The sequence below is a fragment of the Delphinus delphis genome, chromosome 5 (genome assembly GCF_949987515.2).
Source record: "Delphinus delphis chromosome 5, mDelDel1.2, whole genome shotgun sequence".
Taxonomy (NCBI): Eukaryota; Metazoa; Chordata; class Mammalia; order Artiodactyla; family Delphinidae; genus Delphinus; species Delphinus delphis.
In genome coordinates this window covers 23,937,767-23,964,843 of record NC_082687.1, presented here as the reverse complement: position 1 = coordinate 23,964,843, position 27,077 = coordinate 23,937,767, and the positions used below count along the sequence as shown (strand labels likewise).

General features: G+C 38.6%; 1 protein-coding gene across 1 annotated transcript; it reads left to right on the top strand.

Annotated features, from left to right (window-relative positions):
- Positions 1 to 27,077, top strand: GYPA (glycophorin A (MNS blood group)). The gene is made up of 7 exons (XM_060011634.1): positions 1 to 76; positions 3,366 to 3,431; positions 17,361 to 17,456; positions 19,445 to 19,483; positions 21,259 to 21,344; positions 22,825 to 22,882; positions 26,959 to 27,077. The coding sequence occupies exons 1-7, from the start codon at positions 40 to 42 to the stop codon at positions 26,961 to 26,963; spliced, it is 387 nt and encodes a 128-aa protein (XP_059867617.1). The 5' UTR covers positions 1 to 39; the 3' UTR covers positions 26,964 to 27,077.

The following is a 27,077-nucleotide window of genomic DNA, read 5'->3' as shown; positions in this document are numbered from 1 at the left end:
TCTTGCACTGACCTTGGCAAGCGAGCTCATGATCTCAGGATGTACGGAAAAATGATCTTTGTGCTACTATTGTCAGGTAAGTGGAATTTATTTTTCGCAGGGTGCTGTTATATGGGATATAGGATTATACATGCAAAGATAAACTATCCCATTTTAGTCCTATCTGACTTAAACGAATACCTAAACAGGTAGTACCTCAGATCCCAGTCTGGAGGATGGATTCTTATTGGGACTCCATGGAAGAAATGGCTCCAGGGGGCCCAGTAACTGTGACTGGATCACAGCACAGTTCCAGGATGCGAAGCATGCTTCAATCCTATGCCTAGCCAGAATTAAAAGAATTTTACCAAATACACTGAGAAACATCTCTGTGTGAAAGAATGTGTTGCTTTACTGGCGTTTTCACAAGTTTAACTTCTAAGTTAGAAAGTCATTTGTGAAGGTGGTAGTGGATATACGGTCTTCAGTTTTCAAAAAAGTCTTCCAAAAAATTATGATTTCGTCCTTCTCCTGCCAAAAATGTACAAGCCACAAGCATGAACCCTGAATCCATGGGGGAGTTATTTCTCACATTGTGGTCCATTACTGAGGTGTAAGGTGGAAAAAACAAAAAAAGAAAGAACTCTTATTGGCTAAGGGGTTATGTGGTTTGGGGAGAAATCGAAATCCATTCATTAAAAACAGAAATAACATAGGCATATTATGAAGTGGTATCAAATCAAATTATCATTACTTTTGGCCTCTTCCCGAGAGTGTTAATGGTTAACGTCTTCTCAAATGGAGTGTTTATGTGTCAGAAATACTGGTGCCCGGCACATAGATAAGGAGCAGGCAATGACTTGAAATGTGTTTAGCCCCTCAAACGTGGTTGTAACTCGAGTTACAGCAAGCATCAAGGATCTACCAGGCGCTCTAGGAGATGGGGAAGGGATCCAGCATTTTCTAAGATACATCAGGGGATAGAGTAGTGTCATGGTTAAAGCACGGGCATGAAAGACAGAACTAGGTTCAAACCTGGCTTCACATCTGAAAGCTGGGGAAATTAAGCAAATTACTTTCCCTCTCTTGGCCTCAGCATCCATGTCTGTAAAATGCAGACAATGTTGGTACCTGCCTCCTAGTAAGCACCTAAGGACTAAACAAACTAATTACTGTAATGTCCTTACTCCAGTGCCTGGCACACAGTAAAGGAGTAAATAAGTATTTAGCTATGATAATAGTTATAAACTAGGAAACAAACCTGGGTATGGGATGGGGATTTCTGAGAAGTGATGGAGAATGGGAAAATTCCAGGAAAACAGAAGATTAACAAAGTTGCTCTAGTTTTTTTTAAGTGGCAAGGAATGAAAACATTTAGCTTGAAGAAAAGAAAACACGTGGAAGGAATGTGGCAGAATATTTAAATATATTCAGACATTTGTAGAGCTCTTACACAGAAGAGACAAGTGGTATTCATTGCGTGGTTCCAGAGGGCAAAGTGGGGTTACTCAATCGAATTAGACACATTACCCATTTGGGGGAGGGGTGGGGCGGAATATGTGGAAAGGATTCCTGGAAAAGTAAGAAATTCATTTCACCAGTGCTCAAGCAGGTAGTGCAGTAAGGCCTTAAATGAGGCTTCAGGAGGTCAGCAAGTTCAAGTGACTCCAAAGGCTGCCTTGGTCTCCAGGGCCAAGACTGTCATCATCTTTGCATCTTCTGGAACCCTCCAAAGCAGGGATCCCCAACCAGCCTGTTAGGAACCGGACCGCACAGCAGGAGGTGAGCGGCGGGCAAGGGAGTGAAGCTTCATCTGTATTTATAGCCACTCCCCATGGCTCGCATTACCGCCTGAACCATCCCTCCCAACACCCATCCCCTGGTCCATGGAAAAATGGTCTTCCATGAAACCGGTCCCTGGTGCCAAAAAGGTTGGGGACCGCTGCTCCAAAGAAACTCTCTTGATGTGACGACTTTATAGAATAATAGAAAGACACTGGAAAAAATTTCCCCCTCTTATTCATTAGTTGAAGAGGAGAATGTGAAAAGTGTGAGGAAATGAGGAAAAAAAAACTTATTTGCTTCTCCAGTAATCTTAAGGGTAAAGTCAAAACTTCTAATTCTAAGAGTATCAGATGTCATCCTCCTAATACAGAGTAAGTTTTTTTGAAATTATTTTATTCCCAATCCCTGAATTCATTCACTCATTTGTTCATTCAGTAATTACGTGTCAGATGACAAACACCGAGGCCACAGCAGTGAGATAAATGAGCTCCCAGAGTTGGAGTCCAGGGCGGGTGGGGGCAGATGGGGAGGGGGATACAGACATTCAGCAGAACAAGTAAATTATTAAAAGAAGAAAAGACAGTGAAAAATAGCACACAGAGAATTAAACCAGGGAAGGTGATGAACACAGTGCAGAAGGCTGATGTAGAGACGAGAAGCAGGAAATATTTCTCTGAGTTCGTAACATTTCTGATGAGAGCTGAACAATGAGAAGAGGCCAACCTTGCAAAATCTGGGGAAGGGCACTGGAGGTGGAGGAGACACGAAGGGCGAAAGTTCTAAGGCAGGGGAAGACATAGTGTGTTCAAGGAAAAGCCAAAGCTTTGATTTGAAAATCGGGTCCTGATGCTAAGAAGCCTTTGGAGAGAGCTCTGTGTCCCTGGACCATGATTAGCCATGTGCACCTTACCACACATGCCTGCAGACACACCATTAGAATGACTAAGCAAAGAAACAAGGCTTCTCCTTTTTCTTCAGTGATCCAAGAGGAGACCCTTTCTCTCCATTTAATTGTTATGGGAATGAGTCCCGAACTGGGTTTCAGGGACAACAGCACTCTAAATTTCTTAAAAGTCAAACCTGTGCTTCCTTTATGCATCCTCCACACTGCTAGGCACATAGTAGGCACTCAATTAATAATAGTTGCAGAAATGACAAATGACCAGAATTTTGCTGCAGGTTAGTTTAACTGTGGAGAATCAATTGACCCCCATGGGCCTCAGTTTTCTCCTGCCTCTTAAATAAAACACAGACTAGATGGCATCTAAAATCCCTTTCATCTCCACACTTCAATGATACCTCAAAGGTCAGCCTGAGATGATCTGTTAGGCTAGCTACCAAATCTATAAATCTCTAGTTTGATGCGAAATTTTTAGAAAGAAATGAACACTCTCACTATGAACTCCTGGAGAAGGATTTCTAAGAGGGGGAAGAAAAGACAGTATCTCAAAATTGACTTACACTGATTTTAAGTTGGAAAGTTGAATTTAACATTCTTGTGATGAATTTCTTTTTACTTTGGTCTCTAGAGGATGACCGATAACATCTATGAACCTATTGGGGAAGCACATTTTAAATAATTTTCTCAAATGTCTTTATAGGTTATATTTTTACTAAAGCTGTCGCCATAACTACTCCAGAAATAGGTGTTACAAATACAACATCAGGTAAGTTACCAACAAAAGCAGACGGGCAATAGATTTCCAGCCATTATTATCATATCTATATATTTAATAAGTAACTTTCTGTGTAGTTTTCTGTGATAAATGAACTAAATTAAAACTAAAGCAACAATACTGAAAAGAAATATTCCAGGGTTATCTCTGGGTGTTGGGATTGGAGGTCATTTTTTTCTGCTTTTTCATACCTTCTAAATTCTCTGTGAAAAGAATCATCAAATATAATTAGGAAAAGTTTTAAAAAACTTTTAAAATTAAACTGAACACACACAATCTTTGCTTTCTAAGATGTCTCTATCATTAAGCAATGCTGACAAACATTAACAGAGGAAAACCTAGACACCAGCATATTCATTTCATCGTGCTTATTACTACTGAAATAAACTTGGTTGTGATGTATACTGAAATTGATTTCAGGGATCTGACAGACAAAAGAGAAAGAATTGACAGTAAACGTATGAGATAACCCATGGTTACTATTTTCCCACTTTCTGTTTTTTTTTTTAAATTGAAATATAGTTGATTTACAGTATTATATTAGTTTCAAGTGTGCAACGTAGTGATTCAATATTTTTATAGATTATACTCCATTTAAATCTATTATAAAATATTGACTATATTCCCTGTGCTGTACAATATATTCTTGTAGCTTATTTATTTTATACATAGTAGTTTGTACCTCTTAATCCCCTACCTCTATTTTGCCCCTACCCCATTCCCTCTCCCCACTGGTAACCACTAGTTTGTTCTCTATATCTGTGACTCTATTTCTGTTTTGTTATAGTCATTCATTTGTTTTATTTTTTAGATTCCACATTATAAGTGATAACATATAATATTTGTCCTTCTCTGATTTATTTCACAAGTATAATACCTTTTAGGTCCATCCATGTTGTTGCTAATGGCAGAGTTTCATTCTTTTTTATGACTGAGTAATATTCCTGTGTGTGTGTGTGTGTGTGTGTGTGTGTGTGTGTGTGTGTGTGTGTGTACTGCATCTTCTTTACCCATTCATCTCTTGATGGACACTTAGGTTGCCTCTGTATCTTGGCTATTGTAAATAGTGCTGCTATGAACATTGGAGTTCATATATTTTTTGAAATTAGTGTTTTCATTTTCTTTCTATATATACCCAGGAGTGGAATTGCCGGATCATATGGTGGTTCTATTTTTAGTTTTTGGAGGAATCTCCGTACTGTTTTCCATAATGGCTGCACCAATTTACATTCCCACCAGCAGTGTACAAGGGTTCCTTTTTCTCCACATCCTTGCCAACATTTTGTTATTTGTAGATTTTTTGATGATAGCCATTCTGACAGGTGTGAGGTGATATTTCATTGTGGTTTTGATTTGCATTTCTCTGATGTTTAGCAATGTTGAGCATCTTTTCATGTGCCTGTTGTCCATATGTATGTCTTCTTTGGAAAAGGTCCATTTTCTGTTTTTTACAGGGCTTGTTTCTGTTATGATACAATAACTCATCTCCAAGCCCCCAGCTGCCACACTTTATTAGCTAAGAGTATCTGGAAAGTGGCAGTATATAGAACCTTGGGATGCTTTATTCACTGAGAGACTCCTACCACATCTTGGGAGTCAGGCAGTGTTCTGACTCATGTCTGTTTCAGTAAAGTAAATGACTCCAAAAACACTGCAAGCCCCAAGTCACAAAACATTGTACATTCTTCCTTCAGTCCCCAAGCACCATACCAACCCCCAGTATAAAATGCAGGAGTAGAGTTCTGGCCTCAGCTTGTCTACAGCCTTATCTCCCTTGATATTTTAGATCTTTCCCCTTTTAATGGTCTTGCTGAAAATCAATTATCACAGATATATGAGTTTATTTCTAGACTCTCGATTCTATTCCATTGATCCTTAGAGCAGCGCCACACTGTTTTGATTACTGTTGCTTTGTAGTAAGTTTTGAAATTGTGAAATGTAAGTCATCCATCTTTGTATTTTTTCAAGATGATTTTGGCTATTTGGTGTCCCTAGCAATTCCATATGAATTTTAAGATCAGTTTTTCTGTTGTTGTAAACATTTATATAAATATATATGTATATATTTAACTCATTTATCTTAGTCAATAACTCCATATGATAGACAATTATTATCCCCATTTCATAAATTATGAAACAAAGGTACAGAGTGATTAAATCAGCTGCCCAAGGTCTCAGCCAGTAGTTAGTGAAATTAGTTTGAACCCAGGCATTCAGGCTCTAGAGTCTGTGCATTTAATCCAAATATGATATTGCCTTATTTGTCATACACATTGATGTTCCGAGCTTGGCCCTTCCTTACTCTTGCGGCATTGTCACTCAGTGTTCTGCTCGTGCTCTCACTAAAATGAAGCCTATAGTGAAGGCTGGTAGTCTGTCTTCTCCTTTTGGTGCAGCTAATGAACCCTAACTTTATGACTATGATGTTAACCTTCTGCTCCTTTTTATCTGGACTAGATAACTTTTTATCTAGGGCTCTCCCTTTGATATCGCCACTTATTTCTCTGTCATGATGATATTTAAAAATTGAAAGGAAAGGAAATAAACCCAAAGCACAAAATGTGAACATAGTGCATCTGTTGAAGGCAACTGGGAAGATGGATCGCGGCAATGACATTGCGTCTTACCAGGAGAAACACGGCACAAATTTGCCTCTTGGTACCCTCCCTGTTCTGTCAGGTACAGATCTCAAAATATCTTGTCAAGCAATTCAGCAATGTACCATTTTAATGGTACAGCACACATAGAAACTCTAACTGCTTTTATAGACCTTATATAAGCCGGATAAGGCTGTTGGAGTATGAAGCTAACTGGCCAATAGCTTGTGGGTGCCTTAAGTGGATTTCAATTGTGACAAGGGCTATTGACTCCCTTAGCCCCTCTGGAGGCCAGGTATTCAGATAGGGTATAGCCAGGTGTATCTATCAACAAGACATATTCAAGGACGATTAACACATAGTGAATGTACATTGCAACTCATTGTACACAGAGACAAACACATAAACATATATATGTATGAAAGAAACTTTCACAAAATCGTAACTGTCCTTACAATGTGTGATGTACTTTCACGTACTGTCTTCTATTTTATACAATTTAATTTTTTTAATGCCAGTGACAACTGAGTAAACTGATTTCATGGCCCCTTATAGCAGGAATTCACTCTCTTGACTACATGTTGGAATCATTTGAGGGACTCTAAAAAGTACTGATGACTGAGTTCCACATCCAGAGATTCCAAATACACTAATGCCGGGGCCAACAAACTATAGCCCATGAGCCAAATCCAACCCACTACCTGCTTTTGTATAGCCTGAAAATTAAGAATGATTTTTACATTCTTAAGTGCTTAAAAAAACCAAAAGAATATTTTGTGACATGTGGATATTATATGAAATTTTAATCTGAGTGTCCATAAATAATTACTGGAACACAGCTGTACTCACTCATTTATACATTGGCTGATATATTGTCAGTGGCTGCTTTTGCCCTGTAACAACAGAACTATAGAGCTGTAACAGAGACTGACCTGCAAAGCCTAAAATGTTTTTTCTTTACCCCTTTACAGAAGAATGTTTACCAACTCTTCTTACACTAAGGGATCCCAACCTAAAATTTAAAAACTCAGTTTTAGACTGAGGATTTTCCAGCTGAGTGCCTGCGGAGTTCCTTGGGGAAGCTCCCAGGTGGCTGTGGACATGGGGTATGAGGCTCCAGGCCTGGAACCCAGGTTTCCACCAGAGCCATTCCACTTTGTCTGTTTCACACACTGAGGAACTTACCCTTGGGAAGTGCATTACAGTGAAATCAAATGTCGGGGAGATGGGGTTTCCTAACACAAAAGCCCAAGAAATACCATCATTTAATATGGAAAAGTGTGAATGGTATTCTTTCTCAAGCAAATCAGGTTAATATCCAATCATTTTATGAATCTGTGCAACACAAGGTAAGGGTGACATAAGAACCTTTGAAAATGTAAGAAAAGATCTTAAAGATTAAGAAAATGAAGTTTCTACATGTTTATGTAGACTGGGACAATGGTTCTTGCTGCAGGCAACACATTAGACTCCAATGTTTGGGTACCACAGATGATTCTAACGTGCAGTCAAGAGTGAGTATGCTGATCTAATCTCTACTGTTCCTACTCATGGTTGTCCAGCCAGTGACAGGAAGTCTCGGTGGTGTGAGAACTTTGGGGTAAAGTTTTCATTTTTAATTAGAATTTTTCTCATCCAGTCTAACTTCCTTTAACCCCTAACCTAATACGTATAGGGAGTTTAGCTACAGAAATGCCAATATCTTAAAATAAAGCTGACACCTCTAAAGTATGTGAAATCTCCTTTAGTTCTGAGGATTTATGATAAGCAAAGAGTAACTGGACTGGAAGATGCTTCACTGGAAAAAGTGAGATTTCGGTTAACAAATTGCTACCAACCAGAAACATCTGGCCTTCCGTAACCTGGATCTGACACTACAAGTCACTCTGTCACTGTATGTTAGAGGAATAACCCTCCTACCCTCAGCTTCTGCACAAGGTGAATTATTATTTTTGCATCTTTTCAGTTAGCCCTGATTTGCTGCAAGGGAAGGCTTGCTTGAGAGTTAGTTGCCTAATTTGGTGAGAATTTCATCTTCTCTTAATGAAATTTATTTGGTGTCCTCATTCTTTATATTTTGCATAGATTATGGTAGACCTTGGCAGACAGTTCTGCAGTCAAGTAGATGGGAATTCAAACTCCAGCTCCACCATCTATCAGCTGCGTGATCTTAGGCAAATTAGGCCATGTTTCTGATCTTTGTTTTTCTCCTCTACACATGATGATTAATATATAATAATATGCTCTCAGGTAATTGTTTTGAAGAGAAAATGTCTATTATGTAGTAAATATACGTGTTGATTATGAATATTACCATCTCAGACATATGAATGTCTATGATTTTGGAATAATGAAGCACCTTAAAGGACATCTGTTCCTTCACTCTCATATTAGAAACGAGACACTGAGGCCCAAAAAAGTTCAGTGACTTACTCAGATCCCCAACCAATTAGTGGCAAAGCCAGGACCAGAATCCTGATCTCCTTTTGCCCTGGGATGATGAACAGAAATATCCCTTGCTTTCTATCTATCCAGGCTGAAGAATGCACAATGGCTGGGATTATAGGCTGGTTTTTCTCTCTCTTACTCTCTGGCTCAGCAATAGTTTGGAGCAATGAGGGTGACTAGAAGCTGGGCAGGACAGAACCAGGCTATAAAGTTCAGAGTTCCATGAGGGAAACCACTGTCCTAAGCCATAGCAGCTCCAAGGCAGACTCAGGGAGGAGCTGTTCTCTACTAAGTTAAGGAAGGCAGAGGTGCGACCCATTGGCTGCTGGGAACTGCCAAAGCAAGCCACTCTGCAGGTGAGCAGAAACTGGGTCATTGTGTTTGACATCTGGCCCACTAATTGCACCAGTGGACATGCTGTGTCCTTCTTTAAGAGCTATTAACCAGAGAGTGCACAAAATTTTGAGGGCTATTCAAAACACTAAGCTCAAATGTTATCCCATCAACAACTTTATCCTTTAGAAAGTTCAATTTTTCTAAATTGTAACTGGCTGCTTTGGCTTACTAAAACCTTTCCAAAAAACAGAAATGAATAACAAGAGACAAGAGGGACATCTAACTATATTATCACAAGTTGACCCAAATTGAGTTTGTCAATCCTTTGGTTCAAGGGCAAAACTGAGTATTTCTTTTAAAGTATTGCTTCGTGGCAATAGCCTTCTCCAAACATCTTTTGGAATAGGCAAGAGCTCCGTTTGTACGTTCGTTCTGTAGAAAACAAAGAAGCCTGGCAGAAGGACATTGAGTTGGAAGCCAGCAGATGTGTTTTTTTCCCAGTTTTACCACAAATGAGCTGGGCAGAACTTCCACAAATACATTATCTATCAGTTTTCATGGTCATCACAATGCCAGAAAACTGTAGCACTTAGGAAATTTCCTTTTCTGACTTGGAAACTATTGAAAGCATTTCATAGGTGGGGTGTATCCTTATAAGAGTTGGCTTTTGTGAGATAAGACTTCTATCAACTGCAAGTCAGGAGGGAACCAAACTAAAACCAACAGCTGCGTAAAATGACTTTATCACATCCTGACAGGAGCTCGGTGGCTGGAAGTTTAGGCAGAGAGCAAAACTGTAGGGTGTTTGTCCAACGTTGCATTTTACCTTCTTTCTGATGACATTCCATGTGAGCAAGGTCAGCTGTTTGGGAGAGCTGTGTGGTTTAGTGGCTGGAAGCCAGAGAAGTGTGCCGGGAGACAGGACCTCCGTTCCCAACTGTGTCCCTAACCCCCAAGTCACCCCACCTCCTCCACACACTGGGAACAGTGTCAGGGGCCCTGTCATGTCCCTCCTGCAACACCCAGACACGGTTTTCATGACCAACCGTGAGGTCAGAGCAGTGAGGATAAGAGACAAAAGGGGTGAATGTTCTGGAACAATTCCGACGTCAGGCAAATATGAGATGACACCACCGTGCAAATTTGGAATGTTTAATATTCTGGGTGGTATATTCATTCATTCACTCCTTCCTTCCCAAATCTAAAATGAAGTGATTCAGTTCCAGTCCCTAATACGTACTTTGTGCAAAGTACCAAAGCAAACGCCATCTCACTACTTGGAGAATGAAAAAAATGTTTTTAACTAGGAGATGGAGGCCCTGCTAAACCTACCCTTCTATTCCATTTTGCGCTAATTCGCCACTTGAACATTAAACTCTTGTAGGTCTGAGAGGTTTGCCAACCTTGGCCTGCCAGCTGCCCCCGAGCCTCCACAGAAATGCACCTTGTACTCTTTCTTTCTCCATATTTTAGCCCACGTTATTTCTTTACCTTAATTCCTCCTCCTCCACATTTCTACCGAATACTCCACCCATCCTTCAAGCTTCAGCCAGTGATTCATTGCAAGTAGGCACGGGGCAAGAACTTCAGAGTAAGTTTTGAGAGCCCAGTGCAGCTAAGGAAATGTGCAGTGATGGCCCAAGACCCATCTGTTCCTGGGTGGCCAGATGCTGGAATGTCTTCAATGATACCACAAGGTAAATATGCTTCTCTTGGGGAGAGAGGGGGAATTTTTCAGGTATAGTCTGGATGTGTTCCTGCAACAGAAGTAAAGGGATTAAGGAAAAGACTCTCAGGTCAGTATTGCTAGAGCAGAAAACAGTTTTTCTTAGTGGCTATAGCAAGAGGACACTGAGAGCTAAGAGATATAATGGAAGTAGTACAATATATTGGTGTGAAAAAATCATCAAGATGAAGACTACGTGATTATTATAACAATTCTGGCCCTTAGGATGTCTGGGAATCTCAAGGACTTTAGTTGCCTTTTTTTGTGTGTACAATGCACCCCAATGTTCACCAGCTAATATGCTAAAACATCAAAAATCTTGCTGACAAGATCTCAACCAGGCAGAGATCTGGAAAGTGGGAATATTATAGGAAAGCAGCAGAATTTGTTCTCTGTTTTGTTCCTTACCTGCTGTGTTAAACTGAGCTCATCATTTAATTTTCAAATTTCTTTTCTATAAAGTAAGTTGGATTAAATAATCCAAAAGTCTTTGTAAGGTAAAATGTAAAAGTACATTCTGAATTAATTAGGACAATATTGAAATTGACCTTTATTCAGCGAACAAGGCAGACAGATTGAAAGCTGATTTAGCAACAGAAAAGGAGGGACCTAGAGCACAAGAGAAAAAGAAGCAGGAGAGAAACCCTTCCTGTTATCCAGCCTCTATGAGGTTCAGGCAAACCGTGTCTGTTGCTTAATGGCTACACAGGAGAGAAACCCTTCCTGTAATCCAGCCTCTATGAGGTTCAGGCAAACCGTGTCTGTTGCTTAATGGCTACACATTTCCTTGGAATCTTTCTACCTAGTTGGCCCAACTGAAGACTATGTTGTAAAAAGCCCTGTTTAAAATCTGCTTATTCGTAGAAAGTTTGCAACTTCGCATGACTAAATATATCCCCGTTTGCCTATTAGCCAATTAGGGCCTTAGGAACCTGGGAGAGTAAAATAAATGTGAGCTCTATTGCTATCGATGTAGCACTAGGACATTCTTGGTGGTTGTTGGAGATATGTTTTGTGGGATCTGGGGTTCCTTCTCATGAATTGTGAAAGGAGCTCAAGTATCTGAGGATGTATAAAGAGATCTTCCTTTTGTTTCTCCTAAGCGACATTTTCCAATTAGGGGCTGGTTTATTTAATTTGAGGTGATGGATAAAATTCCTTAAATTGTTCCATATGAATTTATGTTAGAATAAAATTTAATTAAAAGTTTGTCTGTGTGATCAGAGCCCGTGTTCTTTCAAGCTGACACTGATTGTGAACTCTGGACTTTGAGGTCTCTGAGCCCTTTTCATACCACTAACCAAGCATGGGTATTCGTATCAAAACACTTATAAGGTTATCTATTTTTTTCAGAAAATGGAAGAATAACTATGACAAAGGTCATTTCACAGATCAGCTACAGAAATTAGATTGTTAAGCCAATGATGTTAAAAAACATTTTTTATCAAGTTCTTCTTAGGTCATTTATTTACTGACTGCAAGTTAGTATTTATTTATTTACTGTGCTGGTGGTTTTAGGTGACTTTAGTAAGAAATTGTATCAGAGAAACTAAACCTGGAGAATTAAAGCAGGTATTTCTAAGAACATACATGGAAAATTTCAGCCTCAAATCCATTTGGCCACCAATCAGTTTTTATAGCACGTGACACTCACCAATGGAACTTGGATAAAGCATGTGCAATTTTTGGAAATTGCCTCAAGGACATTGTTCCTCTCAACAACTTGTTGCCTTCAATGTTAGATATTCCTGAGTTCTGACTACAATTTAGAGGCTTGGGACTCCAGCCTCTGCTTCTTCAGAACAAAATTTCCACCAAATGGTCCTTTCCCTTGAGGAGTAGCTGGTAGAGAAGAAAGAAGTCTATCTCTTTCCTAGAGGGTTAAAATTGTTTTGCTAAAGTTCAAAACTAATTTTAATGATCTCTCTCTCCTTAAGCATTTTCTCATTTTGATAGCAAAAATGTTACAGACTTTGATTATCCCTAGCAAATTGTTTTCCCCTTCTCTCACTTTGTTTAAAATTATTCATATTCTTTTTTTGCTGTAATTTTCTGTCCCTTTAAGCCCTTAATCTATAGAGGCCTTCTCCACCAAAGGCAATGCTGACAAGTGATAAGGACCCTCTGTAAGGAGGAGTGTCCTGTTTTCAAAAGGACTGCATATCTTGACCACTATTGAACACAAGATGGGATCCTCTTCTAAAGAGTTCTGGGCATGGTTTTTTTGTTTGTTTTTCCCACATCATCCTTCATGCCATGGACGGTGATCCTCCCCAAATGAAAGTCTGGTTCAAACCCTTCATCGTCTTTCCAACTGCCTTGGCCCATGGAAATTCCATGCCATGGCCCACAACAAATGGAACTTCACTGCCTTCACTGCTTCTCACACCATATGCTGTAGCCACACAGATTCTTGTAGTTCCTCCAAACTGCCAGGATGTCTCAAGGGCCAGGACATCGCTGACCCTGCTGACTCTGTACCTAAATGTCCACATGGTTGGCCGGGTGAAACCCTAGACTTCCTTCAAGGTGGGTTCAGAAAACCCCTCCATGAGGTCTTTCCACCTCCTCCTTTTTCAGACAGAACTGACCACTGTCTCCTGTGCCTTCACTTCACCATCCCCTAAAATACTTCATTACACTTAGATTAAATTTTTACCTCTTGACTAAGCTGGAATTTCCTTGATGGAAAGACCATGAATTATTTATTAATTCATTGTATTTCCTAGTACAAAAGAGACATGCCTACACACTCTTGTAAATAAACGAACAAGAGAATAAATACCCAAGGTGCCTAGGAACCATTGTCGGCTGAAAAAAATGCACAACCTAAAAGCTGAGAATTATGTTTTATTCGGTGGAATTTCTGAGGACTTAAGCCCAGAAGACAGCCTTTCAGGTCGCTCTGAGGGACTGCTCCGAAGAGGTAAGGGAAGAGCCAAGATATGTAGGAGTTTTACAGTAAAAACCAAGTAGTCAGAATATCAAAAGATTACTGTTAATTAAAGAAAACCAGACACCTCAAGTTAATAAATTTAGTGCTTCTCCATGTGTGGGAAGATGCAAGAGTCAGGGCCCATTGAAATCATTCCTTTGATCTGTACCTTAACTGTCTAGGGCCAGTAGTCCGCTTTCCTCCATCCTGAATCCCCTCAGGGTGCACAGTCTGGGGCAGCTGCAGTGGCTGACAGCTTGATGCTGCAATATCCTTTGTTTACTGATATGGCAGAAACTTTTTTCATCCACACCATCAAGGCCTATGGAACACATCTGGATTCTAACAGTCTATCGTAAGATTTCATTGAGCTTTACCACACCATGCCAAGCACTGGGAACTTTGCGGAGTTTTTAGTCTAAATCTAAGTAGGGGAGATCAGAGAAGATCTCCCAATATTATGCAACAACCTAAATGGGAAAACAGTTTGAAAAAGAATAGATATATGTATATGTATAACTGAATCACTTTGCTGTACACGTGAAACTACCACAACATTGTTAATCAACTATACTCCAATATAAAATTAAAAGTTTAAAAAAAAGAGAAAGAAAGAAAATGGCCTTGAACTGGGACCTGAAAAGCAGATAACTAGGCAAGTTAGGGCCACGAGAGGATATTTCAGGCAAAGGGAAGAATAGGCACACAAGGTCTGGGCATGGAGAAGAGTACGGCTCATTTGAGGAACCAAGAGATGACAGCATGGCTGGACCACAAGAGGAAATTGGAGTGGCAAGCAATGAGGCTGGGGAGACGGGGGGCTGGGTCACGCAGGGTCTTGAGGGTGTTCGCAAACAGGAGGGGGCACTGTCCCATAGACAGAACACACCTCCCTAACTAACCCCTGCAAATCCTGACTCAGACAGTCAGGAAGCCTGGAGGAGGGCCATCTTTGCACTCAATCAAAACTCCTAGGGCTTCCCTGGTGGCACAGTGGTTGAGAGTCTGCCTGCTGATGCAGGGGATGCGGGTTCGTGCCCCGGTCCGGGAAGATCCCACATGCCGCGCGGAGCGGCTGGGCCCGTGAGCCATGGCCACTGAGCCTGCGCGTCCAGAGCCTGTGCTCCGCAACAGGAGAGGCCACAACAGTGAGAGGCCCACGTACCACAAAAAACAAACAAACAAACAAAACTCCTAGATGGCTTCAGTTAAACTTTTAACTTTTTAACTCATTTACCACTTAAAAACTTTAAATTTGGTATGGTTTTGTTTTTTCACTTCGGGATTTCTTTTCTTCTAGTTGTAAAATTGTGTGTGATCGAAATCTCAAAAATATTTTGTTGGTCTTCTGTAGATGCAGGTTTCCACTATCCTTACACTCATTCTGTGCATGCCACTTTGTCATGTGACTTGTTTAATTCATTGTTATGTTCATTTTAGATGCAATCTGGAAACTCACTTATGTGTTTCTGTATAAGAAATTGGCCAAACAATACATTGCTGTATGTCAATTATATCTCAATAAAACTGGAAGAAAAATTTTTAAACCAGAAAAGAAACTGGCCAAACATTTACAACTGTTAGTATTTCACTGAATACCTATTATGTACAGAGCCCTGTTCTAGTGCTGAGGAATTCAAAATGTGCCAGCCCTGGGATCTAGGAGCCCAGGACACTTGTTTCAGAAAAGCTCATTGGTATCCACAAGGGGTTATAAACGTGTGCCCTAAATGTGAATGAATGACACTGAACTGAAAGATGTAAAGAAGATGTAACACTAACTAAGAGAAATAGATGATTTTTGTTCATTACGTATCCTTTTTCATAATTTTTACATACTTTCATTGATTCCTAATGAAAATATTTCTTTCCATAATTTTAATCTGGGTATTTGATGAAACCTCAAAATTCCTGTCATCTGGTTATTGTTTAAAAACACTTGTTCTTAACAGTTACACACTACTATATACAAAATAGATGAACAACAAGGACCTACTGTATAGCACAGGGAGCTATACTCAATATCTTGTAATAACCTATAACAGAAAAGAATCTGAAAAAGAATAGATGGATATATGTGTAACTGAATTCCTTTGCTGGATACTTAAAACATTTAAAATCAAGTATACAACAATTTAAAAAACACTCTTCTTCTTATATTATCTTTTACACCACCATCCCTGAATGTTGAAGGATAACTTAGAGATACAAGTTATTTGTCACACCATTTGCCTAATTTGTGTGGCAACTGTTTACATTACAAGTAATGAATCAAGCAGTATGACAAGTCAAGGAACAAGGTGAAAATAGGATTTATAGGAGAGGAGAAAATATTTCAGACAGTGTGGGTTCTTGCCTGAACAATTTGAAGGTGAACTGAGTAGCTGGCAGCTGGTAGAAAGAGGCAGGCCTTGGAAATCTGTCTTTCAGTAAACTGAGCAGAAGTGCCAAAGGCATTTTCAGTTCTTTGTGGATTCTCCAGGAAATCTTGAGCACTTAGCTGAGAAGCTAGGGTGATGCTGTCCTGAGAAGTGTCTGCAGGGGTCCTTCCACCCCCATACCATCATACTTGGGTACCAGTTCCTTCACTAAAGTGTCTCAAAAGAATGAGCAGAGATACCTCTGCAGAGTTTAGTGCACTGATGTTTGTCTCAGAATGGTATTAACTCTCATAAGAGTAAAAATAATACGAATGTTCAAAGTCAGAGATTCATAAATAAACTACAGTATTCATACAATGGAATACTATGCAGTCATTAAAAATCTTGTAATAGAAGAGTATTCAAAATATAGGGTATATGTTCATGGTATATATGTTTTAAATGCTATTTACATATTTAAACACAATTATTCCATATTTAGATGCAATAGCTAAAAGTTCAGATGATTATATACCAAGATGTTTAAAGTATCTGTCTCTGGGTGGTGGAATGATAGATGAATTTTGTATTTTTCTTTGCCCTTTCTTGTATTTTCCAAGTTTAATTTATTCAATCTATTGCTTTTACAATAAAAATCTTCTTTAATTTATAAAACTTCATAAAAGAATTTATAAATTTATAAAACTTATTTTAAAATAAATGGATAATTGCTTAATTATAAAAACCAATTTATTATGTATTCAATGAGATCTTAAACGATACATGAGAATACATGTTCTGTATTTGTATTTGTGTGCATATATGTTTGGGGTAAAGAATAACCATGACCTAGAATTCATTACATCACTTGGTTATCTGGATCCTTAGCCAGTAATCTTAGATCAGAGCCAGCATTTCCTACAATTCTATTAGAGCTCGGAAATTCTACTTTTGAAAGAGAGAATGGATGGAGAACCTTAGAACTGACTCATCCTCTATCAAGCTAGAAGAAAACTAAATTTAATAGTGTCTTTGTTTTAGTTTTTACTGGGGAAATAGGATCGTACTGGGGAGGTGGAGGCATGGGGCAGAACTTCAGTCTTTGTATAACTGCTGAGAGTCTCCGTCTTTCTTTAACATGGACAGTTTTCCAAAGTTATGTAAAATGGTATGCAGACGCAGCTTCAAGTCGCCCCCCTTATAAGATCAATAATAATAGCCAAGCTGAATGTAACGTCCATTACATGCCAAATACTGTACTAACTGATGAGTGTGTGAATACACACACATATATATATTTAACTAACTTAGTCCTCACAATGTCATTTTGAGGCAGGTATTATCATTTTACAGATGAAGAAATCAAGGCTCACTTTCCTCCTCTGTAAGGCCCTGTGATGTACAAATTCTGGAGCTGCCATTGGGAGAGATGTGGGATAAATTTGTCTTTTGTGACACGCTCTCTGGTCCACTCATCGCCTCATTCTTGATTCCTTTCTCAATTTCTCTCTTGTACAGCTTCGCTTTTCACCAACGGCTCAATATCAACCACTCCTAGTGGTCCAAAGAAAACCCCTCCTAGTACGCCTGTACCTACTACAGAAAAGGAAGAAGGTTTGTTCATATTTTAAAGCAGTTGCTCTGGAGTCACTGTTATGGTGCAACTCTATTTAATGGGACCTACCACTGTGGGGAAACTGTGACAAAGACTGAGAAATGGAAGCAAAGTAGACACAGTCCCTCCCACAGAGGAATTCTCACTTCTGGACTGCCACACTGAAAAAATACTGTGGGTTAAAACAATTAAAACAATCTAGCAAAACACATAAACAACGAATGTGACCATGAAATAGTGGGCCAGATAAAAGGGATCCAGTAGTGCAGTGGTGGTGGTGGTGGGGGGGGGGGCTTGTGGTTAAACCCAGCTGGACTCAGCGAAGGGCTTGGCCCTGTCCCAGGTGCTGACCCTGAGTGAGTTGAACCCTGAGTTCCCCAAAGGGCCTCTGTCCTCTTAATTTTAAAATGGGACTCATTATACTTATCTCACAGTGTTCTCTAAGGATTAAATAAGAAAATGTGTGTAAAATTGCTTGGCTCAGAGCCTGGCACATCATAAGCGCCCAGTAAACTATAAGCCATCTGGGTGCTGAGATAAGAACGGTCAGGTGGCATTCACTCTCCCTCTGGTTATTTTTCTAGGGAGAAGAAGATGACTTTACAAGAGCAGGTTGAAACTAGAAGGGGAGAGGGTCTTTTGTAGGTGGGGTTTAGGAAGGGTCCTCTGGATTTAAAATAATGCCTCAAAGAAGACTTAGCGTGGCTACCAGATCATCAGCTAATAGAATCATTGAAAAAATACACTGAGATAAATGGAAGCAATGGATTTTCAGAAGGACAGAGAGCAAGAGAGGAAAATTAGGCTGAGTGCTTGGAACTAATTATTAGGTTTCTGGGTCCAGTTAAACAATCTAATTTTCAAAGTGATTGCAGTGTGAAGCCAACATGTTAGTGTCAAACCAGAAAGCATTGATGGGTCAACTCCAGACACACACGGTGCTACATGCCTTGAATCCTATGAATAAAGAATGGCATGGTGGGTGGGGCATTGTACTAAGTGTTTTCATGCATTAGCTGGTCTTATCCTCATAGGAACTCAAAGAGATGGGTATTATAATCTTCATTTGCCAAGAGAATACTGAAACACAGAGAAACTAAGTAACTCAGCAAGGCCACACAATGAGTAAGAGGCATACAGATGACTGAAACCCTATCTGTTTTATTCCAGAGCTCATACACCAGCCACCACTATCAACTGCCACAAAGATAGAGAAGACAAGCCCAGTTAACCTTTATGCATAAGTGCTAAAGAATGACCAAATATAACCAAGTCCTTGATTTGTATGTCATACAACATAGTGTGATATGTTATTCATAATATTTAAATTCAAGAAAATTGTGTGGCTACAGTAGTAAGGCAGCTTCTTGACATGAAATGGCATTTGGAGACAGCAGAAAAAGAAATATTAGCTGTGGACTGATAAGGGGGAGGTTAACTCCAGCGGAGCCTTAAAGCAACCGTATTAGAAACTTCTACAGAAAGGGAATCCAGTGGGACTGCTGGCAAAAACTTAGCTGAGACACAGTAAGGGTTTGGATCCTCATGGTGGCTGTGGCATAAATCTGGAAAATTGATAGCAACATGGCCTCTTTTGGGGTTGGACTGATGTCCATGCAGGATGATGGCTCAATATGTCTCCTTTCTGATCACCGTTTTTACATTTTTTAAAAATGCACTGCTTCTTGTGGAAGTCCACGGATGGTTCTTCCAATACTTTTTCACACCCTTCCCTTTAGTTCATGAGATGGTTTACTAATTTCTGATTCATGAAAACTTGTTGGGTAGTTGAAAGTAAATGTTGGAATTACTAATGTTAAGACTGACATTACCTCATACATTTTACTAGCTCACTGCTGAAAGTTGAACATTAGCTCTCTAAGCACAGTTAAGAAAAAGAAATCCACTAGACAGTCTGATTCCAAAATGGTATTTTTAAAACATGCCTTATGCTTTCTAACTTTATTTTGAAACGCTATCCTTTTAGCCGCAAGACAAAGATATCCACACAATTTCTCACAACCAGGTATGGTAATATTTGACGTGGAATGATGATCATTCCATTTAAAATTTTGTTTTGCTAGTTTTAAATGCCTATGAAAATAGAAATGTCAATTTTATTTTCTATGTTTATTTTCTTTCTTTTTTTGCTGTTTTTTTAATTGAAGTATAATTGCTGTACGATATTATATAAGTTACAGATGTACTATATAGTGATTCACAATTTTTAAAAGTCATACTCCATTTATAGTTATTGTAAAATATTGGCTATATTCCCTGTGCTGTACAATATATCCTGGTAGCTTATTTTATACATGATAGTTTGTACCTCTTACTCTCCTACCCCAATATTGACTGTCCTCCTTCCCTCTCCCCACTGGTAACCACTAGTTTATTTTAAAAACCAAGAGAGTATATGTTATTGACTTTAGTCACACAAAATTATAAAGGCAAACAAAATATGCTCTTTTCAAAATTAAAATAGGCATCTATAATTTCCTTAAACATTTTGGAAACAGCAATACATAATTTGATCATCATTTTTCTTTTAAGTTAGGTATTTTTTTAGCTTTCTAAGTAACTATGGGTACTTGAGAAGTCTAGAGCTTACAAAACACTGGAACTTCTCCCCTCCCTACTATAAAGAAAGCAAGGGGCTTAAAAATCACCTACTTAATTGGCACCAATCCAGAATAAATACAGACCATTCGTGTCTCCATCCGGATTTGTTCTGGGCCCTGTGCTACCAATTTGGAGCTATCTTCCCAATCCTCTCTAACTGGGGACTGTCGCTTCCCCACTTAGGTGCTGCTGTCGCTTTGGCTCTGGTTCATTTATGTGCTTATTTACTACTCTGCATCTCTAGGCCTCCCTTCCCACTTGGCCTGTGTCCATACTCACACCAGAAAAATGGATTGTATAACTGAGTCATTATCCCATAAATTAAAGCTAAGTGGAGAAGAAGGCTGGACAATACCAGTGATAGGAAAAGCCACTTTTACTTTTTTACCAGTAATAAGGCTTTTAAATATAAACTAGCCAAATAAATATGCTCTTTTCCCTGTATGCCTTGCCCTCAGTTCTATATACTTCATTTGGAAGCACTGCAAATATGCCGTGAATATGTGAGAGTACCTCTAACTTAAATTCTGTTTCACTCCCAACGTGTAAAAGATTTGAAAAAGATTTTTAGTGATTTTATTATAGACTACACATAAGGATACTGTAGAGGGAACAGAGGCTTAGAATATAGGTGAGCTGGATAGTAGTTACCAGTCTACTTCTAACTAGTTATCTCACCTAGTGTAACTTGAACTCATTAGACTTCTTTTCCTTTTATAACGTGATTATACCAGGTTCCTTCCAAATTTTTGATTCTATGATCTGTCCAATACTCTTTTATACATCAAGACATTATTTTCTCCCATATCACTGAAACTATGAAAGAGTCTGTGGTTTCTCCCTTATTGGGTAGAAGGTCCACATAGCTCTTATCCGTAATTAAACCTCTGGGGTCCTATAAACTCCACCGGACTTGGAGTTGAAACCCCTGGGTCTTGGTACTGTCGTTAGTTGTGTGACCTTGGACAAAAGATTTTACCACTTAAAGTCCCAGTTTCCCACGTGGTTACTGTGAAAAACCTAATTTTTGAAAAACTAAAATATACATAAAAGTTTATTAATGTACTTTCTATAAAAAAGACAAAGTGATATTACCCTGATTTTACCTGCTTTACTTTTCAATTGCTACGTCATTTACTTCACACTTTTGTAATTTGCTGCTTTATTTTTCTCTCACAGTAATAACAGTCATTATTTATTCTGTGATGGCTGTTATCATTGGAATTATCCTCATAAGTGCTCAGCTTATTGGCCTGCTGATAAAGGTGAGGACTCAGTTTTTAATTTTGCTGTAAATGCTGGTGTAAATAGCTCTAGGAGGGTTTAGTCCTCTGCGTTCAACTAAACTCAAAGAGAAACAAAACTGCGTAAAACTCATCTTTTTCAACTGGACACATAGAAGTCACTGCATTACTCTAACAGAATTTTTTTTTTTCGCACTTGCCCCATAAAGAAACCCTCAATATAAATCTATCCCCATTTTCCAATGAAAGATCCTCCAAACTTTTTGTCTAACTTGATTTAATATATTTTGATGGATATGGATGAAATAGTCAAATTTCTAATTATAGTATCTAGTTTAATTTGTGTATGAAAAATATTTAAAATAACATGATATATTTATGCATGTTTAAAACGTTTGCTTTTTTTAATTCTCATATTTCCTGAGACAGATTTTTCAAATTCCACCTATGACTCCTCCAGCATGAGTGATTTTTTTTCACCCCTAAAATTAATTTTGAGTCTGTATGACAGAGTCCAACGCACACAACCTTTACTGTAACTTTCTTTATAAGACAGTTCGGACACACATTGGTGTGTGTGATTATAATGCTAGTAATTGGAACTATAATCATAGATCATTAAGTCCCTAGTCACAAAAGAGTGGTACAATTGAGTTCTTATTCACACTATTTTTTACCTCTCTTTGTGATCTCCATACTATAAACACTATATATTCTTTTAAAAAGGCTTGTTTAGATAGATAACAATATTGCAATGGCAGGGCTATAACAAGATTGACAGTAAATCTACATAAAGTTCCTTTGCCCTTTTCTTTTTTAACTGTTTTTATTAGGTGATTTTGATAATCATACAAATGTATGATTGATTAGCATGACTCCATGTCATCGTATCTTCTCTAAATAATATTTTCTTAATAAAAGTAAAGCAATTGAGAGTATCTACTCTGATATGAAAGATTTTGTAATGACTTGAATGGAAGATGACCCCTCGTTTGCAGTTTAAATGTTGGGGGAAAAGTAATCTCCTTGGGTTTGGGCATAGATGGCGAACTTAAATTTAGTTGTCTTCTCTCTTGGTTGATGATCTAAAATCTGAAAAAGTCAATGACATACTTAGTTGAGAAAATTCAGAGAAAATCTTCTATATGGATATAGAAGAATTGGGTCATGGTTAATATGACTAAAAGAACTTATCTCTTTTTTAAAAATTTCCATTTCGTCTTTTCATTACAGCAGGGAAATATGACAGAGTGAAGGTTTGGGGTAATAATTTACCTACAGAAATAACAAATACTATTTAGAAATACAAGTTTAAATCAAAGTTTGTAAATATCTACAAAATAATGACTTCTCCCACAAAAGAACTCTGCAAAGTGAAGTTTAATCAAAAGAAAACAAACTTTAGCCAAAACATACATATTTTTAATCTGAGGTATTTTTCTTTATTGTGTCTAAGTTTATAAAACTGTGGTATTAACATTATTCTGGTTTTTATTCATAGAGAAATCCAACTCTTGGAACAAGCGATCCTTTAACTTCTGTAAAAATAGGAGAAACAGGTTGGTGCTAATATTTTTATTGCCTTTTGTGTTTTTGAAAGGGAAGTAAATTAATGACTTACTTCTTTCTGAGTTAGGAAGGGTGCACCCAATTAGGATTCATTTATATTCTATTTTATCAATGCCTCCTCTGTAAGAATTTTTTTTGTGAATGTTTATCTGCAGCATAATGCAATTCTCCCTTAGGCATAATGTATCTTTAAAAAAGAAAAAAGTAAAACAAATATGATAAGTAAAGTAAAAACCAAGTTATTTGTGTACTTCTTATTTTCCAAACTGCAAAGTTGTGTATAGGAGACCCTCCAGTGGGTATAGTTTAATAGTCCCGTATCTGGAGCCAGACCTGGATTTGAATACATACTCCAACACTTATCAGCTGTGTAATAGCTATCAGCTGAGCCAGCTATTCATGTGGAGATGATGACAGTGAATGTGGAGATAATTTAACATGGACATGATGATGGCCTTCATCTCACAGAGTTTCATGAGGATTAAATGAACCAGCACAAGTAAAGCACCTAGAACAGTGCTTGGCCATAGTAAGTACCTATGGCCTGTTTATATTATAAATAGTGCAGGCTTCATTTCCAAATGACTTTTGCACAAATGGCCAGTCACTTGGCTCTGTTCTCATTTCCACTCCCAGGCGCAAAGGGGGACACGAACACAGGGAAAATAGCGGGTGTATCTTGCTCACCCAGAATAGTATCGACTCACCCAATACTCTTTCCAAAAAGAGCACTCATGCCAACCTTAAAAAGTGTGAGATTTTTACATTTAAAAACATCCAGATATTAGTACTCTCTTGCAGAAAAGAAAAAAAGTAAACTCTAACAATGCTGGAGCATCCATACCAGCATGAGAGCAATTCATAAGAGCTGTGTAGTAGTTGCTGCCTCTACTATGTGTTTAAATACCCAGTCAATTTTATTAAATATAGCCTGTTGTATAATCTCACTAATTGAGTATATAGTTCTATTAAAATTTGCCTCAGACATAAATGCAAGTGACATCTATTTAGGGATATGTCCACCAAGAACAAGTCTCTGTGGAATGGGCTTTTTTTTTTTTTTTTTTTTTGCGGTAGGCGGGCCTCTTACTGTTGTGGCCTCTCCCGTTGCGGAGCACAGGCTCCGGATGCGCCGGCTCAGCGGCTATGGCTCACGGGCCCAGCCGCTCCGCGGCATGTGGGATCTTCCCAGACCGGGGTACGAACCTGTGTCCCCTGCATCGGCAGGCAGACTCTCAACCACTGCGCCACCAGGGAAGCCCTGGAATGGGCTTTAAATGCTCAAGCAAAAGGGAACTGATTCTGCCTTCTACAAAATCGATTGAAGTTTTTCCCATAATTAACAAGGGCTATAAATTTCTAGATTCCAGTTTTAACCCTATACATAACACCTATCTTCAAAGGACTTGCTACGACTTTGGGGTCACAAAAAATAGAGAGTTTTAAACTTCTACCCCCAACCACACAACCTGTATTTAGAACTAGCCTCATCACATTATCTTATAGGTTCTTAAAGCTTAACGATGATCATTACATAATTGTTTAGTCCTAGGAAATTCATGCTCCGTAGGCTGAATGGCCTACCTGTAATTCTCAGCTAACAGGATTAATAAAACCCAATCTGCATATACTTAAAACAACAAAAGTTTTGAGTCATGTAACAGGTTCACTTCATTTACTAAGGTTACTTCCTTATAGGACTTGCAGCTAGAACAAATATGCGTTAAGTATTTATTTTATCTACATTATGCATTGTTTAAAAAAAAATGTTTTGAAGCTGCTTTTAAAATGGAGAATTTGCCAGTCAAAACCTTTTTGTTGTTGTTGTTACCTAAATTTCTATATGCTTTTAACTACTGATTTATTTTGATGACAAATTTAGTGTTTAGTGTTTTGTCTGCTTTTTTTTTTTTTCTTTTTTTTTTCCATACAATCTTGAGCCTCTCTGTGGAATAGCCCACAAAAGTTTGGGACAATTTAATCCATCAAAGTGCATTAATATATCCTTGTTAGTATTTACCACATGCTTACTGTGGCCTGGGCACCACACTCGCATTAGATATACCAATAGGAATCTCTGTCCTCTAGACGCTGAGAATCTAGTTGGGGAAACAGACTGTGGTCATTGTAGGGAACAAGTTTTAAGGTAGCAGAGGCGTTAGCATCTAAAAAAGACCGGGGCAGGTAGCAAAAGCTTCTGGAAATGAAATCACCAGAGGGCAGTCTTAGGGGACAGAGAAACATTTCTGGGGAAAGTCAGTTCTAAGCAAAAGGGGAGCTTGAGCAAAAGCATAAAAGAAGACAGGATATGGTGTAGTCAAGGAATTGGGTGCATTTCCACATTAGCAAGATTAATGCCTCAGTTCGCCATTCATTTCTCAAATATTTGTAAAGGCAATGGGAAGTCAGATGAATCAGATTTTAGGCTCAATTCATTTCCCCATATTTATGCAAATGAAGTTATTAAATGTGTCTTAGTAAGTTAATGAAATTGTTACTGGAGAGTAGGTTCTTGTCTCATCGCAGAAAGAATTCAGATACGAGACACGGAGGTCAAGAAAATAAAGTGAGGATTTATTAAGCGATAGTGTGCTATCAAGGGGAGAGCGGGCAGACTCAGGTGAGTAGCTGCCCTGAATTCCTTTAGCAATCCGGTTATATGGGGTACAAAAATGAATAGGCAGAATATTCACTGGGGAGGGAAAAGTTTGGGGTTGTATTCCCTGATTTTCATCCCAGCTCCACCCTTCCAAGGAGAGGAGAGATTTTTGTCCTTATTTAGCCTTGATCAAAAGTGTCACAGCATCGGTGCATGATGGCAACATTTTATCTGCAAGGCTAATTTTATTATAATGAGGGCATAATGAGCAAAAGGTTACATTTGGACACTGGAGATTCCTGACTTTTCCCACCTTTCTTTGTCTGCCTCCTGGACACTTGTTACCCCAAAATGTGTGGTTTCCTGTCAGTCCTGGGTTTTTTTGTCTGCCCAAAGACCCCCTTGTTTACAAGCTGTATGGTTTCCTGCCGTTTGGCCTGTGCTTCCCTTTCTCTTCTCTTATCTAGCTATCTGTCTGCTCTAACAAAATAGGTTATAAAATCTAATCCCCACACCTCACAGGAAATTTTGGGAAACACATAAGATTCCAAAAAACTGTTTTAGCCCTACTTTTGTAGAATACTGCTCTAAAGTAACTTACAAGTCAAAGGCAATAAGAGATTACAGTGATCGTACCATCTCAATGAGAACTAGAAATGGTAGGGTATAAAGAATGAATTGCTTTAACCTCCTTGAACTTGCACACGATTAATGGTTGGTGGGAAATGAGAATAAGTGAATCTGAGTTAGCTGCCCACAGTGGCGGCCACATGTGACCCCTGCCAGCCCATTTTTTATGGGAGAATTTTGAGCTGCACAGTTCCTATAATTCCCCAACAGAAGGAAACTGTGAAGAATGCTCTGCTTCCATAACAGCAAAAGTTCATCCCATCCCTTTCGCACAGTCTGCGGAAGTAACATAAATCCAACCTACCAGCCAAGAAAGTTGGAACGTCAGATTCGGTGCAGGAGATCAGCCCTTCTTTCACATGCTAGAATCAGAGAGGAATCTAGCAGTGAGTTTCTGTACAGACCTGCCCTTGCTTATGTCTAAGAAAAAAAAAAGTATTCCTAAAAGAGATTACAGACTACTTGTCTTAAATTCAAACACACATCTGTAATTCAACTCACTTATCATTTACGGCCTTCCCACTATATTCTACCCCTACACAAGTTCTCTCTTAGTTGCTCATCTCTGCAGAAACTAGAAACAGAGTGATTATGTTTGTTCCTTACCTCAGGTTTTTACAATAGATTTCCTAAGAAATTTTTTTTCATTACACATAACTCTAATAGAGCTAATATGAAAAGAAATTCCTTTCATTCCTTAACAATTGTATTCCAGGACAACTCTGATAGAATATAGAATCCTGAAATTTTTTTATGCATTAATTTCCTGTTGTATTTAAATATAACTATGTTTTATACTACTGTTTTGTTTTGTTTTTCTCTATAATCCTTCTACAGTATAGTAACCGATGAGAATCTGTTCACCAAGCCAAGTTTTGGAAGAACTCAAAGACAAGACTTCAGTCAAGTGAAAAATAAACATGTAAATTTTGGTCAAGTGAAAAATGAGCATGTAA